At 50.6% G+C, this 18609-nt stretch overlaps 1 protein-coding gene across 4 annotated transcripts in view; it reads left to right on the top strand.

Moving 5' to 3' along the window:
* Window positions 1–18609, top strand: part of LOC138520840 (polymeric immunoglobulin receptor-like) — a 102171-nt gene that overhangs the window by 79396 nt on the left and 4166 nt on the right. For 3 of the 4 annotated variants that reach the window (XM_069633195.1, XM_069633194.1, XM_069633193.1), the window contains exons 9-10: window positions 6303–6422; window positions 13125–13147. In XM_069633195.1, the coding sequence (XP_069489296.1) occupies window positions 6303–6422; window positions 13125–13147 (143 nt within the window). The remainder of the gene's footprint in view (window positions 1–6302; window positions 6423–13124; window positions 13148–18609) is intronic. The other variant, XM_069633196.1, reaches the window with a different exon arrangement.

Raw genomic sequence — 18609 nt, 5'->3', positions numbered from 1 at the left:
CTCATCATCTTGATGGCATTACGTCCATCTTCTCTGGTGTATCTCATCATCTTGATGGGATTATGTCCATCTTCTTGGGTGTATCTCACCATCTTGATGGTATTATGTCCATCTTCTCTGGTGTATCTCATTTTGACGGCATTACATCCATCTTCTTGGGTGTATCTCATCATCTTGACTGCATTACATCCCTCTTCTCGGGTGTATCTCATCAGCTTGATGGCATTACGTCCATCTTCTCAGGTGTATCTCATCATCTTGATGGGATTATGTCCATCTTCTTGGGTCTATCTCATCAGCTTGATGGCATTACGTCCATCTTCTCTGGTGTATCTCATCATCTTGATGGGATTATGTCAATCTTCTCTGGTGTATCTCATCATCTTGATGGCATTACGTCCATCTTCTCAGGTGTATCTCATCATCTTGATGGCATTACGTCCATCTTCTCTGGTGTATCTCATTTTGATGGCATTACGTCCATCTTCTTGGGTGTATCTCATCATCTTAACCGCATTACGTCCATCTTCTCTGGTTTATCTCATCATCTTGATGGCATTATGTCAATCTTCTCTGGTGTATCTCATCATCTTGATGGCATTACGTCCATCTTCTCAGGTGTATCTCATCATCTTGAAGGCATTACGTCCATCTTCTCAGGTGTATCTCATCATCTTGACGGCATTATGTCCATCTTCTCTGTTGTATCTCATCATCTTGATGGGGTTATGTCCATCTTCTCTGGTGTATCTCATCATTTTGACGGCATTATGTCCATCTTCTCTGGTGTATCTCATCTTGATGGCATTACGTCCATCTTCTTGGGTGTATCTCATCATCTTGACCGCATTACGTCCATCTTCTCTGGTGTATCTCATCATCTTGATGGGATTATGTCCATCTTCTTGGGTGTATCTCATCATCTTGATGGTATTATGTCCATCTTCTCTGGTGTATCTCATTTTGACGGCATTACATCCATCTTCTTGGGTGTATCTCATCATCTTGACTGCATTACATCCCTCTTCTCGGGTGTATCTCATCAGCTTGATGGCATTACGTCCATCTTCTCAGGTGTATCTCATCATCTTGATGGGATTATGTCCATCTTCTTGGGTCTATCTCATCAGCTTGATGGCATTACGTCCATCTTCTCTGGTGTATCTCATCATCTTGATGGGATTATGTCAATCTTCTCTGGTGTATCTCATCATCTTGATGGCATTACGTCCATCTTCTCAGGTGTATCTCATCATCTTGATGGCATTACGTCCATCTTCTCTGGTGTATCTCATTTTGATGGCATTACGTCCATCTTCTTGGGTGTATCTCATCATCTTGACCGCATTACGTCCATCTTCTCTGGTTTATCTCATCATCTTGATGGCATTATGTCAATCTTCTCTGGTGTATCTCATCATCTTGATGGCATTACGTCCATCTTCTCAGGTGTATCTCATCATCTTGAAGGCATTACGTCCATCTTCTCAGGTGTATCTCATCATCTTGACGGCATTATGTCCATCTTCTCTGGTGTATCTCATCATCTTGATGGGATTATGTCCATCTTCTCTGGTGTATCTCATTTTGATGGCATTACGTCCATCTTCTTGGGTGTATCTCATCATCTTGACCGCATTACGTCCATCTTCTCTGGTGTATCTCATCATCTTGATGGCATTATGTCAATCTTCTCTGGTGGATCTCATTTTGACCGCATTACGTCCATCTTCTCTGGTGTATCTCATCATCTTGCCTGCATTACATCCCTCTTCACGGGTGTATCTCATCATCTTGATGGCATTACGTCCATCTTCTCAGGTGTATCTCATCATCTTGATGGGATTATGTCCATCTTCTTGGGTGTATCTCATCATCTTGACGGCATTATTTCCATCTTCTCTGGTGTATCTCATTTTGATGGCATTACGTCCATCTTCTTGGGTGTATCTCATCATCTTGACCGCATTACGTCCATCTTCTCTGGTTTATCTCCTCATCTTGACTGCATTACATCCCTCTTCTCGGGTGTATCTCATCATCTTGACTGCATTACATCCCTCTTCTCGGGTGTATCTCATCATCTTGACTGCATTACATCACTCTTCTTAGGTGTATCTCATCATCTTGACGGCATTACGTCCATCTTCTTGGGTGTATCTCATCATCTTGACGGCATTACGTCTATCTTTGCGAGTGTATCTCATCATCTTGACGGCATTACATCCCTCTTCTTAGGTGTATCTCATCATCTTGACCGCATTACGTCCATCTTCTTGGGTGTATCTCATCATCTTGACTGCATTACATCCCTCTTCTCGGGTGTATCTCATCATCTTGACGGCATTACGTTCATCTTTGCGAGTGTATCGCCTCATCTTGACGGTATTATGCCCATCTTCTCGGGTGTATCTCATCATCTTGACGGCATTACATCCCTCTTCTCGGGTGTATCTCATCATCTTGACTGCATTACATCACTCTTCTTAGGTGTATCTCATCATCTTGACGGCATTACGTCCATCTTCTTGGGTGTATCTCATCATCTTGACGGCATTACGTCTATCTTTGCGAGTGTATCTCATCATCTTGACGGCATTACATCCCTCTTCTTAGGTGTATCTCATCATCTTGACCGCATTACGTCCATCTTCTTGGGTGTATCTCATCATCTTGACTGCATTACATCCCTCTTCTCGGGTGTATCTCATCATCTTGACAGCATTACGTTCAGTTTTGCGAGTGTATCGCCTCATCTTGACGGCATTACGTCCATCTTCTTGGGTGTATCTCATCATCTTGACTGCATTACATCACTCTTCTTAGGTGTATCTCATCATCTTGACGGCATTACGTCTATCTTTGCGAGTGTATCGCATCATCTTGACGGTATTACGTCTATCTTCCCCTTTCCATTCTCAATCTGGTAGTATCTCCGCCTCTTCGGCACATATCAAATCTCGCCATGATTACTGCAACTCTTTCAACCTCTCTAAACCTCTCTCAACCTAGTTCTCTGGTTTTCTGAGTCACAGCATCTTCCAATTCTCAAAACCACTGCGCGCACCTTGTTGCTCTACGTCTTTCCTCTCACATGACCAGTTCTCTGAATAAACGTCACCGGGCAACGATCAGCCAGCACGTGCTCTTTGAAACCCAATATGTTTCCGGTCATAGACCTTTCTTCTCTGTATTGGTATTAAAGTCCATTCACGCAGTTAGAAGTCTTCAGTCTTCTAATTGCAAACCTCTAGTCATTACTGGATCCAAATGTACCAAGATTGGGGGCCACTCCTTCTCAGTTCCTATCCTATCACTCTGGAAATCTCTCCCCTTGATCTGTGCTCCTGTTCACCTTTTTTTGATATCCATCTTACATTTAAAACATCACTCTCTACTCTGACATTCAGCTGTTAACTCATTCCCTTCATCTGTCCAAAGCCAAGAAACCTCTCTATGTTGTATGTGCGCTTGACAAGTGGTAATACATAGAACTGGTTTCCTTTCTAGAACGTTTGGATTGGCTCAACCAATCAGCAGTGAGTATTTCAAGCAAATGATCAGGCAATATTAACCGAGGTGCCCCGCTGCTCACGTTAAGGGCACGAGCGAAGCAAGGGTCTTTAATGAGGGTGGTGGTGCCGTTACCGAAGGTCGGACCGCTGCCGAGGTTAATATCGCCATTAGCCCCCGTGTAATTCTCCACACGGGTGCTAATGATGTTTTTTTGTTTCGTTAAAGAAACTTACCTTTGTATGGGGCTCAGCACTGCACACTGCTGCTGGCAGTGAAGTCATTTTTACATGTTGATGACTGTGACGTCATCAGCATGCAATATGTTCTTGGCCGACAGCAGCGCTGCACAGAACGGGCCGTGCAACAATGTTAAGTTTCTTTCTTTTTTTCCTTTGCAAAAAGGACACCATTAGCACCTGTGTCGGAAACTACATGGGTGCTAAGTGGTGAAGGGGGGTGGGGAAGGGGGCACTGGCATGCCCAGGCATTACCATACAGTACAGCCTGCGTTACGAGCCTCCTGATTGGCCAGCGCCCCCTCCCAGGCTGCTAATGGGCCAGGTAGCCTCGTGGAATCCCTCCAGCCTTCCTCGCTGAGTCCCACCCTATACAGTGAGCATGCCTCCTGCTTTCTCATGCAGTAGCCCTGTGATGCTCCCTCCTCTGTACGCTGCTTTGGGAACCTGCCTGCTATCCTCACCTCTCCTGCTCTCACCCTCCCTCCCTTCCGTCCTGCGTGTGACCTGCCGCCACCCACTCCTTCTCCACACAGCTTCAGTCCTTCGCCGAGGCGGCATTCGAGTAGCAGCATGCGTTGGTGCCTTGCCACAACAACACCTGTGCCAAAAGCTTTTTTGGGGGCCTTCGTTTGCTTGGTGTTTCGTGGTAATAGTGATGGCACCCTCGGGGCTTATGCAATGCCGCAGATTAGGTGCCAGCAGCCCCCCATTATGCCCCTCGCTTTGCTCTGATCATGTACTCAGGCTTATTTGGGCACCCACTCCCCTACTTTACCCTAGTACACTAGTGCTTGAATAGAAATTATCTCGTGTGAGATAAGCACCACATCCCAGGATGAAGGAGTTACAGCAACAATTTCCAACTGAGCCCTTTCGCATTTCAAATACTTTGCTAAAGTCAAAGGCAATCACTTTTAAGGTTGAGAGCCATCATGGGACTAGTGAGGGGTTCTTGATGCACCCACTCTCTGGACCTCGATCCCACTGTTGGCTCGGAATGCCCCCACAACTCTCCAATTTGACAAATCTCTCAAAACATGGCTCTTTCAACAACACCTGACCAAGCACTCATTCAAATGGATGCACGGACCTCACAGTGCTGCGCTACTGTTAAAAGATGCCAATCCAAATGCCAGCTACCCACTCTGTGCCGGGCTGCGCTATTCTCAAGGTAGGTCCGCGCTTTAAACAATAAGATAAAATGTAAATCTTTTGTGGAGATTCTGCATGATTTAAAACACCTCCTTCACTCATTGTCCGATAGGCCTTTTAACTGGGTAAAAAATGTCATGGTGGCTGTGAACATTTAGGTAGGAGTTGGTAGAGCATTGTTTTGTCTTGGTATCCAGTGATAATGTCGTCATTAAAATAGCCACCAGGTGGCGACATTTCCCTATAATATTTGGGTAACAGTTTTTAAGGCTCAGGAAAGAAATGTAACCTACCTACTTTTTCATGGCGACATTATCAGATGGACCCCTGTTCTTCATGTGTCAATTCCACATATCATTTCATTTTTTTAACAATCATTTTGATTTCGTAATTAAAGACACCATTTTTTTTTTTACCATACCTTTAAAATACCAGTGTTCACAGCCATATTTCCTTTTGGTTAGTTCTTAATACAAATCTTACATTTATTTTATCTTCATTTTTAAATGTTTCATTATTTTATGCAAATAGGTCAAAAAGTACTTTTTCTACAGGCTCGAAATCAGAGAAGCTTACACAGTCCCGCAGTTACCCCTTCAGAATCAAGATTTTATGACTTTTCTTTCTATTTTTTTTTTTAATGGTGATACAATATAATCCCAGTTTCAAGTAGAAGCACTAAAATTGATTGGATGGACCTTAGTTCACAGAGTGGTTTTTACCAAATAGAATTGGCTAAGAATCCACAATGGGATGAAGCGATTTGGCAAATCGAGGGTAGTTTGTCAAGACTGTCCATATAGAAGTCATACTGGTCCTTTGGACCGCTATTAGTGCTCTCATTCATTCAGTCCTTAGGAGAGGTTACGCAAGCGGTGCATTTGTGCTGTTGAAAGATGTCCGACTCAAAGGTGTAAAGTCTGACTCCTCCCCTTCCTGTGAGCAGTGAGAGCTTCTCACACTTGCCGCATGGGGATGAAACTTTGCGGTGGAGCCTAATCGTGAAGTCTCATGGTAGACGATGGGCCTCATCAGGGGCTTGGCGGTATCCCGGCAGTAATTACGCCGGGATACTGCCAAGGCCAATAGCGTTAGCGCTACTCGGATCCCCAGTAGTGGTAAGGCAGTAATTCCGAATTTATTGGATAGTCCGTAGGACCCTATGGGCTTCTTTGGCACTATTACCGCCGGTTGTAAAAGCTCTGGTGCTAGTAGCACTGAAAACGGGTGGAAATCTCTAGCTTTTTTGCCCAAATTCGGGAATGGGCAGAGCAGTAATGCAGCGTTAAAAGCGTCACTGCCACCTTTTTGCCGCTCTGCCCAGCCTGTGATGATGCCCTATGACTCTTGCAAAGTTGCTTTAATTTCTTTCCTTCATTTTTCTTTGTTTCTCAGATTTAGTTTCCGTTGGCAGTTTCCGAACGAACATCAGCTTGAGTGAGCTGGATAACCCGCGCTATGCTGGGAAAGAGAACCCAACTGCAGTGGACGCCCAGGAGACTGAGATTGGTCAAGGTAGGAGCCAAGATGTAAAATGCCTTGCACAGTTATTAGGAGAGATGTTCGAATAGTCTCTCCCAGGGCAGATCTTTGGTAAGGGGCATGTGGTGAAGCTTGCAAAGAGCCATGGAAAGAGGGGTTGGCATAGGATAGTATGGTGGTGCCAGAGGCCAGGATAGAGGTCTATGGCTGGATCTTTGGGTATCAAGCCAAGAAAATATCAGCATGTGAACTGGCAGGACACAGTAATGGCTACAGTGCTGGTTTTGCAACATTAGTCCTGCCTTGGCTAAACTGCACAAAATCCCCAGACTCCCGTATAGTGGAAAAGGTTGCTTTAATTTGACAGGCCACAGCTTACAATAAAATGCTAACTAGTCCCAACCATCGCTTGCTCCCGAACCTTCCCTGACCCCTTTTTTACTGGGATAGCGGACACTCTGGCACCAGCCGCACCCAAATAACCCCAGGGGGGGACGTATATGGGTACCCGCCGGGCCCTCATTTGACTTCTGATGAAGACTGGGTGACTTCATTCAGGATTGAGTGCACTTGTTGAGCAGAATGTAAAGTGGCGCTGCACAGCAAAACAAAGGTGCTGCGGCAGAGCTGTGTGCGGGTATCAGCACTGCATTAGCGTGCTGGGCTCTATGAGAGAATTGGGGTGCTGCGGCAGAGCTGCGCTTGGGCCTCTGTGCTGAAGGCCAACGTTGAGCTGAGTGTTGCTCTGAGTATTGGAATAGCAGCGGGTTCTGCAGGTCACAACTGTGGTGGACTGCCAGACCTACCAAGATTCCAGCACTTGGATATCTTGTTTGTGTGCTTGTTTGTTTATTTATTTATAGGGCTCAACACGCCTGGAGGTATCGGGGCGCATCTTGGATAATTAGCTCAGGATCAAGGCTTCCTGGTAGATCGATGTATTTGAGAAGGAGTAGGGGATTGACAAAGAGCTAAGCGTTTCGTGTTAGAGGTGCTTGCACAGTGCTATGTGTAGTTGGACAGTATTGGAATTGCAGTGGGCTCTGCAGGTCATGATTGAGGTGCTTGCACAGAGCTGTGAGTAGTTGCACAGTGTTGGAACTGCAGCGGGTTCTGCAGGTCATGGTTGAGGTGCTTGCACAGAGCTGTGAGTAGTTGCACAGTGTTTAAATTGCAGTGGATTCTGTAGGTCATGATTGAAGTGCTTGCACAGAGCTGTGTGTAGTTGCACAGTATTGAAATTGCAGTGGATTCTGTAGGTCATGATTGAGGTGCTTGCACAGAGCTGTGAGTAGTTGCACAGTATTGGAATTACAGTGGGCTCTGCAGGTCATGACTGAGGTGCTTGCACAGAGCTGTGAGTAGTTGCACAGTGTTGAAATTGCAGTGGATTCTGTAGGTCATGATTGAGGTGCTTGCACAGAGCTGTGAGTAGTTGCACAGTATTGGAATTACAGTGGGCTCTGCAGGTCATGATTGAGGTGCTTGCACAAAGCTGTGAGTAGTTGCACAGTGTTGGAATTGCAGTGGGTGCTGCAGGTCATGGTTGAGGTGCTTGCACAGAGCTGTGAGTAGTTGCACAGTGTTGGAATTGCAGTGGGTTCTGCAGGTCACATTATTGAGGTGCGTGCACAGAGCTGTGAGTAGTTGCACAGTATTGGAATTGCAGCAGGTGCTGCAGGACATGGTTGAGGTGCTTGCACAGAGCTGTGAGTAGTTGCACAGTATTGGAATTGCAACGGGTTCTGCAGGTCATGGTTGAGGTTCTTGTACAGAGCGGTGAGTAGTTGCACAGTATTGGAATTGCAGTGGGCTCTGCAGGTCATGATTGAGATGCTTGCACAGAACTGTGTGTAGTTGCACAGTATTGGAATTGCAGTGGGTGCTGCAGGTCGTGACTGAGGTGCTTGCACAGAGCTGTGAGCAGTTGCACAGTGTTGGAATTGCAGTGGGCTCTGCAGGTCATGATTGAGGTGCTTGCACAGAGCTGTGTGTAGTTGCACAGTATTGGAATTGCAGTGGATGCTGCAGGACATGGTTGAGGTGCTTGCACAGAGCTGTGAGTAGTTGCACAGTATTGGAATTGCAACGGGTTCTGCAGGTCATGGTTGAGGTTCTTGTACAGAGCGGTGAGTAGTTGCACAGTATTGGAATTGCAGTGGGCTCTGCAGGTCATGATTGAGGTGCTTGCACAGAACTGTGTGTAGTTGCACAGTATTGGAATTGCAGTGGGTGCTGCAGGTCGTGACTGAGGTGCTTGCACAGAGCTGTGAGCAGTTGCACAGTGTTGGAATTGCAGTGGGCTCTGCAGGTCACGTTGGATGTACATTAGCAGAGATGTTCAGTGGCATGAGTTTTGCATTCTTTGCATGTTTCTCTCTATGCATTTACATCGATGCACAGGGAATCTTCAGCTCGGACACTACTCGCTTACTGGCCTATTGGCTGACTCACACAATCACACAATCACTCTCACACTCAATCACTCCCTCAATCAATAGGTCACTCATGCTCTGACTTGCTCACTCACTCGCTCTTGTCTGCACTCAATTCGTGCCCCCATAAACAGGGTCTTACTTCCCTAATCTCACGAACTGTCATGGGGGGCCTTTCTTCAGGCAGATGTAAGAACCCAATCGCACACAGCAGTGAAGTCATAGATACGCACATCTGTGGTGCATCTCATGCCCACCACAGCCAGCACGCCCATGCCAACGTTGGACACACAGAAGGAGACTCTCTGCACAAATATGGATGGCCACCTTCCGGCAGAGTGACCCCCCTACCGGCAATATGCTCAACCATACATACCGCCTGGAGCGGAAACTGGTAGCATGTTTAACACTTTAGAACCTAGACCAGTCTTATGCCACCCACACCTCTCCATTCCTCACCATTGACTATGCTGGCTAGGATTAGGCCCAATGGGATCTGCCACCCAAACATGCATCCCACACCTCTCCACTCCTCACCAATGACTATGCTGGCTAGGTCCAATGAGATCTGCCACCCAAACATGCATCCCACACCTCTCCACTCCTCACCAATGACTGTGCTGGCTAGGCCCAATGGGATCTGCCACCCAAACATGCATCCCACAACTCTCCATTCCTCACCATTGACTATGCTGGCTAGGATTAGGCCCAGTGGGAGCTGCCACCCAAACATGCATCCCACACCTCTCCGTTCCTCATCAATGACTATCCTGGCTATGCCCAATGGGAGCTGCCACCAAAACATGAATCCCACACCTCTCCGCTCCTCACCAATGACTCTGCTGGCTAGGCCCAATGGGATCTGCCACCCAAACATGCATCCCACACCTCTCCACTCCTCACCAATGACTGTGCTGGCTCGGCCCAATGGGAACTGCCACCCAAACATGCATCCCACACCTCTCCACTCCTCACCAATGACTGTGATGGCTAGGCCCAATGGGAGCTGCCACCCAAACATGCATCCCACACCTCTCCACTCCTCACCGTTGACTATCCTGGCTAGGCCCAATGGGAGCTGCCACCCAAACATGCATCCCACACCTCTCCACTCCTCACCAATGACTGTGCTGGCTCGGCCCAATGGGAACTGCCACCCAAACATGCATCCCACACCTCTCCACTCCTCACCAATGACTATGCTGCCTAGGCCCAATGGGGAGCTGCAACCCAAACATGCATCCCACACCTCTCCACTCCTCACCAATGACTATGCTGGCTAGGCCCAATGGGAGCTGCCACCCAAACATGCATCCCACACCTCTCCACTCCTCACCGTTGACTATCCTGGCTAGGCCCAATGGGAGCTGCCACCCAAACATGCATGCCACACCTCTCCATTCCTCACCAATGACTCTGCTGGCTAGGTCCATTGGGGAGCTAGAACCCAAACATGCATCCCAAACCTCTCCACTCCTCACCATTGACTATCCTGGCTGGGCCCAATGGGAGCTGCCCCCCACCCATGACTGTGCTGGCTAGGCCCAATGGGAGCTGCCACCCAAACATGCATCTGCCACCCACACCTATCCACTCCTCACCAATGACTATGCTGGCTAGGCCAAATGGGGAGCTGGAACCCAAACATGCATCCCACACCTCTCCACTCCCCACCAATGACTATGCTGGCTAGGCCAAATGGGGAGCTGGAACCCAAACATGCATCTGCCATCCACACCTCTCCACTCCTCACCAATGACTATGCGGGCTAGGCCCAATGGGAGCTGCCACCCAAACATGCATCCCACACCTCTCCACTCCTCACCAATGACTATGCTGGCTAGGCCCAATGGGATCTGCCACCCAAACATGCATCCCACACCTCTCCACTCCTCACCGTTTACTATCCTCGCTATGCCCAATGGGCGCTGCCACACAAACATGCATCCCACACCTCTCCACTCCTCACCAATGACTATGCTGGCTAGGCCCAATGGGCGCTGCCACACAAACATGCATACCACACCTCTCCGCTCCTCACCAATGACTATGCTGGCTAGGCCCAATGGGATCTGCCACCCAAACATGCATCCCACACCTCTCCACTCCTCACCAATGACTGTGCTGGCTAGGCCCAATGGGGAGCTGCAACCCAAACATACATCCTACACCTCTCCACTCCTCACCAATGCCTATGCTGGCTAGGCCCAATGGGAGCTGCCACCCAAACATGGATCCCAGACCACTCCACTCCTCACCGTTGACTATCGTGGCTAGGCCCAATGGGAGCTGCCACCCAAACCTGCATCCCACACCTCTCCACTCCTCACCAACGACTATGCTGGCTAGTCCTAATGGGGAGCTGGAACCCAAACATGCATCCCAAACCTCTCCACTCCTCACCATTGACTATCCTGGCTAGGCCCAATGGGATCTGCCACCCAAACATGCATCCCACACCTCTCCACTCCTCATCAATGACTATGCTGGCTAGGCCCAATGGGAGCTGCCACCCAAACATGCATCCCACACCTCTCCACTCCTCATCAATGACTATGCTGGCTAGGCCCAATGGGAGCTGCCACCCAAACATGCATCCCACACCTCTCCACTCCTCATCAATGACTATGCTGGCTAGGCCCAATGGGAGCTGCCACCCAAACATGCATCCCACACCTCTCCACTCCTCATCAATGACTATCCTGGCTAGGCCCAATGGGAGCTGCCACCCAAACATGCATCTGCCACCCACACCTCTCCACTCCTCACCAATGACGATGCTGGCTAGGCCAAATGAGGAGCTGCCACCTAAACATGCATCTGCCACCCACACCTCTCCACTCCTCAATAATGACTATGCTGGCTAGGCCCAATGGGGCGCTGCAACCCAAACATACATCTTACACCTCTCCACTCTTCACCAATGACTATGCTGGCTAGGCCCAATGGGAGCTGCCACCCAAACATGCATCCCACACCTCTCCACTCCTCACCGTTGACTATCCTGGCTATGCCCAATGGGCGCTGCCACACAAACATGCATCCCACACCTTTCCACTCCTCACCAATGACTATGCTGGCTTGGCCAAATGGGGAGCAGGAACCGAAACATGCATCTGCCACCCGCACCTCTCCACTCCTCACCAATGACTATGCTGGCTAGGCCCAATGGGGAGCTGGAACCCAAACATGCATCCCAAACCTCTCCACTCCTCATCATTGACTATCCTGGCTAGGCCCAATGGGAGCTGCCACCAAAACATGCATCCCACACCTCTCCACTCCTCACCAATGACTGTGCTGGCTAGGCCCAATGGGAGCTGCCCCCCAAACATCCATCTGCCACCCACACCTCTCCACTCCTCACCAATGACTATGCTGGCTAGGCCCAATGGGAGCTGCCACCCAAACATGCATCTGCCACCCACAGCTCTCCACTCCTCACCAATGATTATGCTGGCTAGGCCAAATGGGGAGCGGAACCCAAACATGCATCCCACACCTTTCCACTCCTCACCAATGACTATGCTGGCTAGGCCCAATGGGAGCTTCCACCCAAACATGCATCCCACACCGCTCCACTGCTCACCAATGACTATGCTGGCTAGGCCCAATGGGAGCTTCCACCCAAACATGCATCCCACACCTCTCCACTCCTCACCAATGACTATGCTGGCTAGGCCCAATGGGGAGCTTCCACCCAAACATGCATCCCACACCTCTCCACTCCTCACCAATGACTATGGGTGCTAGGCCCAATGGGAGCTGCCACCCAAACATGCATCCCACACCTCTCCACTCCTCACCAATGACTATGCTAGCTAGGCCCAATGGGAGCTGCAACCCAAACAAACACCTGGAGAGCCAAAGATTGCAGACCCCTGCTGTAGACACAGGATAACCAAACAGTGGTCTTTCCATCTCATTCCGCCATCTTTACTTGGTCTCATGGCCATCATTTGCTCCAGCACATTTTTGTTTCAATTGTCACCCCCTACTGGAGGTGCAAAGTAAGACGTCAGACACCCCCCCCCCCCTCGACTGCCCCTTAATGCCACGGCTGATATCCAGCCATGTGCTTCATTCTAGTAGAAACCACTGCATGATTACTTCAGTGCCACCATTGCCACCTTAGGGTTGCTTCAAAGTGTGGAAATGTGCCAGGGCAGGAATAGAACGGGAAAGGAGAGGGGTAGAAGGAACAGTAGCAATATGGTGGCTTTCTAACACATGTGTACTTTTAACCCTTTGTTTTCTCATCTTGATTGGCCACCATCTGCTGGACACGTTGACCACCCAGAAGACCAAAAGAACACAAAGAAGGTAAGTGACCCCGAATACACCGCACCAAACACATGTACTCTGCCTCTGTTTCTTGTGCCGTTGAAGCGTCATCATGGGGCGTCAAGTAAATTAGGGGTCTGTGACAAAGCCTTGGAAGGAGGTGAGTTTATGGAGACCAGCACTGGCTCTGTGAAGCTTGTCCCAAAGGTGGTATGCTGGGCATTCTCCCAGTTCACTCGTCCCATCGCTGTCCTCATTGAAGAGGGTTACCCGGCACTGCGAGCGCCCTGCCCTGGCTCAGTGACGGCATGGTAGAAGGTGACAAGGGCAGTTTGGGAATGGGGAACCGAGCTGCTCCCTCTCCCACATCCAGTGGATTAAGTAGGATGCTAAATCTAGGGGGAGCTCTCATTAGGGGCGTGGCCTGAATATGTGTGTGTACTTAGGCCACACACCCTAACAAGAGCCCCCTCTCGCCAATGGTGGGCAGGTGAAAGTAGGGGAGCTGGGGCGCACTGGCATTATTACCTATGGTGTGTTAAGTCCCTTTCGGCTGGGTGCCACCAAAGGTGTGACACCAGTGAGCTCTCACGCAGCAGACAGACCTTTCGTTCAATGTGCTGCATGGTTAAAAACGACAGGCTCCTTGAATGAAAGGGATGCTTGCTGCGTGATGACTGCACTCCGAAACAGGAGGCTCCTCCTGTTTTGGACTGATCTCCGAAACAGGAGGCTCCTCCTGTTTTGGACTGAGCTCCGAAACAAGAGGCTCCTCCTGTTTTGGACTGAGCTCCGAAACAAGAGGCTTCTCCTGTTTTGGACTGAGCTCCGAAACAAGAGGCTTCTCCTGTTTTGGACTGAGCTCCGAAACAAGAGGCTCCTCCTGTTTTGGACTGAGCTCCGAAACAAGAGGCTCCTCCTGTTTTGGACTGAGCTCCGGAGGCTCCTCCTGTTTTGGAGTTTAGCTGAAGCTACGGTTACACTGGCTGTCTGCAGGGTTCCATGTGATTCTTTCCTGCCGATTTGGTGAAATATTCAACATATTTCACTTTTTGGGGGTTTTCACCCCCCCAACCCTCCTTCTTCCAGTTCCCCACCCTCTATCTTTAAAACTGAGGGTTTCTTCTCCACCAGCTCTCCTCGAAAAACCACATCCCAAATCCCCATCCCAAACACTCACACTCCCAGACACACACACGCCAAAACGAACACACGTATCCGCTTCAGCTGTGTCTTCGGTCTTCCAACCTGGCCCTGCCTGATAGCTCCTGTGCTCACTCGTGTGCGAAGGGACATGACAGTTCGATTTAGAAAGACACATTTTTCTCATTTGGAAAACAGAATGAGATCTTTTCACCTGATACCGTCTGCAGATGTCAGTACTTCTGAAGTGCTGGCACCTGCAGACAGTCCGCGTAGTTGAGCAGCGCTGTGGCTACACGGCTGCCCGAGGTGTTGGCATGGTTGGGGCTGGTCGGCGTGTGAGCCCTTTCTGTAGACTGCCTGCATTCAAGGGTTTCATGCAGGGGTGTTGCTAGGTCTGGAGAAGACCCGGGGCTACGCTAATGTCGGAACTGGCGGGACTGAGGTCTAGCTAGCCTTTTGGTTGTAGCTCCTGAGATTCTAGCCGGGGCTACAACCAAAAGACCAGGGGCTATAGCCCTCTTAGTCCCCCCACCCCCCAGCAACGCCTCTGGTTTCATGGATCCGGCCTTAATAGTAAGGAACTCTGTAGCATGGAGTAAGACAAGCTCGCTCACATTTTCTGCAGGCCTGGGCGTGCGTCCCACTACAATCAGGCATCGGGTCGTCCCATGTCCATTATGGAGGACCGAGAGTAGACACCGTAAACAGACTGCCTCCAATTTTTGGCGAGAGACCCGGCTGAGAGAAACAAACAGATTAATTTTAAAATGTTGGGCCACTGCTTTCTAACTGTGGCATGTACCCCTGCGGCCGGTCCTCCGCGCAGCACAGAATACACTGGGGAATTGTAGTTTGCGCAGGCTTCGCCCAGGCACCCTGTCCAGTGGAAACACATATACACATTTCCCCGGCTAGGCAGCAACCTCTTTCCTGCCACCACTGCTACAGTTGGAGCATGAGGGAGTGCAGAAGTACAGCAGGGTCAGAGAGTGCATTTGCGAGCACTGCCAGCAGGAGATGAAGAAGATGAGGAAGAGTGGAGCGGACAAGGTGGAGTGGAGGAAGAGAGGAGAGAGAGCGAGAGAAGAGGAGGAACAGAGGAGAGGGAGAGTGGAGAGGATGAGAGAGAGAGGGAGAGATAGTAGAAGTGGAGGAACAGAGGAGAGAGTGGAGAGGAGGAGACAGATAGAAGGAGAGAGAGGGTGCAGAGGAGGAGGAAGTGAACAGAATGAGAGAGAGAGGAGAGGATGAGGAAGAGAGGATTGAGAGATGGGGAGGGAAGAGAAGAGAGAGTGGGGGAGAAAGGAGGGATGCTATAGGAGAGAGAGGGGAAATGAGGAGGAAGAGAGGGGGGAGAGAGAGAGAGGAGGATGAAGTAGGAAGAGAGGAGAGAGAGAATGGAGAGGAGGAAGAAGAGAGGAAGAAGAGAGGAGAGAGGGGAGATAGGAGGAGGAAGAGAGGAAAAGGAAAGAGATGAGGAAGGAGGAAGAGAGGAGAGATAGAGAGATAATGAGGGAGGGAGAGAGAGAGAGAGAGAGAGAGAGAGAGCGAGGGGGTGTGGGGGAGGGACAGAGAGGAGGAAGGTAGATGAGAAAGAGAGGAGGGGAGGAGGAAGAGAAAGAGGGAGAGAGAAGAGGAGGAAGAAGGAGGAGCAGAGAGAGCGAGGGGAGCGAGGAGAAGGAAGGAGGGAGAGTGGGAGAGAGAGAGATGAGAGGAGATGAAGAGGAAGTGGAGCGAGAGGTGAGGAAAAAGGAGGAAGAGAGGGGAGACAGAGGGGAGGAGGAAGGCAGAAGAGGGAGAGAGGGGGGTGAAGGAGGAAGAGAGGGGAGACAGAGGGGGAGGAGGAAGGCAGAAGAGGGAGAGAGGGGGGGTGAAGGAGGAAGAGAGGGGAGACAGAGGGGGAGGAGGAAGGCAGAAGAGGGAGAGAGGGGGGGTGAAGGAGGAAGAGAGGGGAGACAGAGGGGGAGGAGGAAGGCAGAAGAGGGAGAGAGGGGGGTGAAGGAGGAAGAGAGGGGAGACAGAAGGGGAGGAGGAAGGCAGAAGAGGGAGAGAGGGGGGGTGAAGGAGGAAGAGAGGGGAGACAGAGGGGGAGGAGGAAGGCAGAAGAGGGAGAGAGGGGGGGTGAAGGAGGAAGAGAGGGGAGACAGAGGGGGAGCAGGAAGGCAGAAGAGGGAGAGAGGGGGGGTGAAGGAGGAAGAGAGGGGAGACAGAGGGGGAGCAGGAAGGCAGAAGAGGGAGAGAGGCGGGGTGAAGGAGGAAGAGAGGGGAGACAGAGGGGGAGCAGGAAGGCAGAAGAGGGAGAGAGGGGGGTGAAGGAGGAAGAGAGGGGAGACAGAGGGGGAGCAGGAAGGCAGAAGAGGGAGAGAGGGGGGGTGAAGGAGGAAGAGAGGGGAGACAGAGGGGGAGGATGAAGGCAGAAGAGGGAGAGAGGGGGGGTGAAGGAGGAAGAGAGGGGAGACAGAGGGGGAGGAGGAAGGCAGAAGAGGGAGAGAGGGGGGGTGAAGGAGGAAGAGAGGGGAGACAGAGGGGGAGCAGGAAGGCAGAAGAGGGAGAGAGGGGGGGTGAAGGAGGAAGAGAGGGGAGACAGAGGGGGAGCAGGAAGGCAGAAGAGGGAGAGAGGGGGGTGAAGGAGGAAGAGAGCGGTGATGGCGCATTGAGTCTGGGGCTTAATGCACGTCCTTAGAGTGAGGTCAAAACCACATGGCATGTTTTGTGTTGCACAACATATGGACAATGTTGCGATTCCGGTAGAATGGGTTTAGTTTTACTTTTACATATGGCACGAGCAGAAGTTTCACATTTCTGAAACCGCTCTCTGCATTTCCCAAACTGGCGGGGTTACGATTTTAAACATTTTGTTTCACACGTGTATTATAACTTTTAAAAGTAATGGATTGCTTCTTCACCTTCACTTTCCCTGATTTTGTGAAAATGAACTGCACTGAAAAATGCCCAAATGAGCTCTCCGAGCACCCACCAGAGGCTTCCGCACCCACAGCACTTTGCACTGGCACTTGAGTGCCTTCATCTGACGCACCTGACAGAGGCACACACGGGCCACCTAGGCACCCTTTAAACGCACCTCAGTACCTCTCCCAAAGCACCCCACCCACCCAGAAACATCCAGCAGAGGCTTCATTGCTACCCAACATCACCTTTTCCACCCAAAGCACTTTCCAACGGCACTTGCGTGCATTCACCTAAAGCACCTGACAGAGGCACGCAGAGGCCACCGAAGCACCCTTTAAATGCACCTGAGTACCTCTCCCTAAACACACGGGTGAGGGCACCCATCCACCCAGAAACACCTAGCAGAGGCTTCATCGCCCCACACCCTCGCCACCCAAAGCACTTTCCAACGGCACTTGCGCGCATTCACCTAAATCACCTGACAGATGCACGCACATGCCAGCAATGCACCCTGTAAATGACCCCCGAGTACCTCTCCCAAAGCATCCGGCTGGGGGCACCCACCCAACCCAGAAACGCCCAGCAGAGGCACTACCACCACAGCAATGAGGAGCCTGGAAGGCACCTCTACCCCAAATGGACCAATGCCCCTGAAGCACCTGGTAGAGGCACCCCATCCTAAAATCCCTCCAATAGAGCCACCCCCCACACCCCAAATCATCCAGAATTGGCACCCACCACACCAAAGCACCGGGGAGACGCACCTGTGTAACAACCCCCTGAAGCACTAAGCAGAGGAACTTCCTAGAGGCCTTGGACCACCCAATCCCTTCCTACATGCCTCAGGGCTCCCAAACCATTCCCAGAAGCCTCAGGCCACCAAAGCCCTTCCTATAGGCCTCGGGCCACCCACGCCCTTCATAGAGGCCTCAGGCCACCCAAGACCTTCCCATAGGCCTCAGACCAGCCAATCCCTTCTTAGAGACTACATGCCACCCAAGCCATTCCTAGAAGCCTTAGGCCACCAAAGCCCTTCCTAAAGGCCTGAGCCCAGCCAAGCCATTCCTAGAAGCCTCAGGCCATCAAAGCCCTTCCTAAAGGCGTTGGGCCACCCAAGCCCTTCTTAGAGGCCTCAGGCCACCAAATACTTTTTTTAAGGCCTTGCACCACCCAAGCCCTTCCTAGAGGCCTCGGGCCACCCAAGCCCTTCATAGAAGCCTCAGGCAACCAAAGACTTTCCTGAAGGCCTTGCACCACTCAAGCCCTTCCTAGAGGCCTCCGGCCACCCAAGCCCTTCCTAGAAGCCTCAGGCCACCAAAGCCCTTCAAAGAGTCCTCAGACCAACCAAACCCTTGCTAGAGGCCTCAGACCACCAAAACCCTTGCTAGATACCTCAGGCAACCCAAGCCCTTCCTAGAGGCCTCAGACCACCCAACCCCTTCCTA

The sequence above is a fragment of the Ambystoma mexicanum genome, chromosome 13 (assembly GCF_040938575.1).
Source record: "Ambystoma mexicanum isolate Mex_15411 chromosome 13, UKY_AmexF1_1, whole genome shotgun sequence".
In the NCBI taxonomy this organism is placed as follows: Eukaryota; Metazoa; Chordata; class Amphibia; order Caudata; family Ambystomatidae; genus Ambystoma; species Ambystoma mexicanum.
This window is presented reverse-complemented; position numbering and strand designations above follow the sequence as displayed.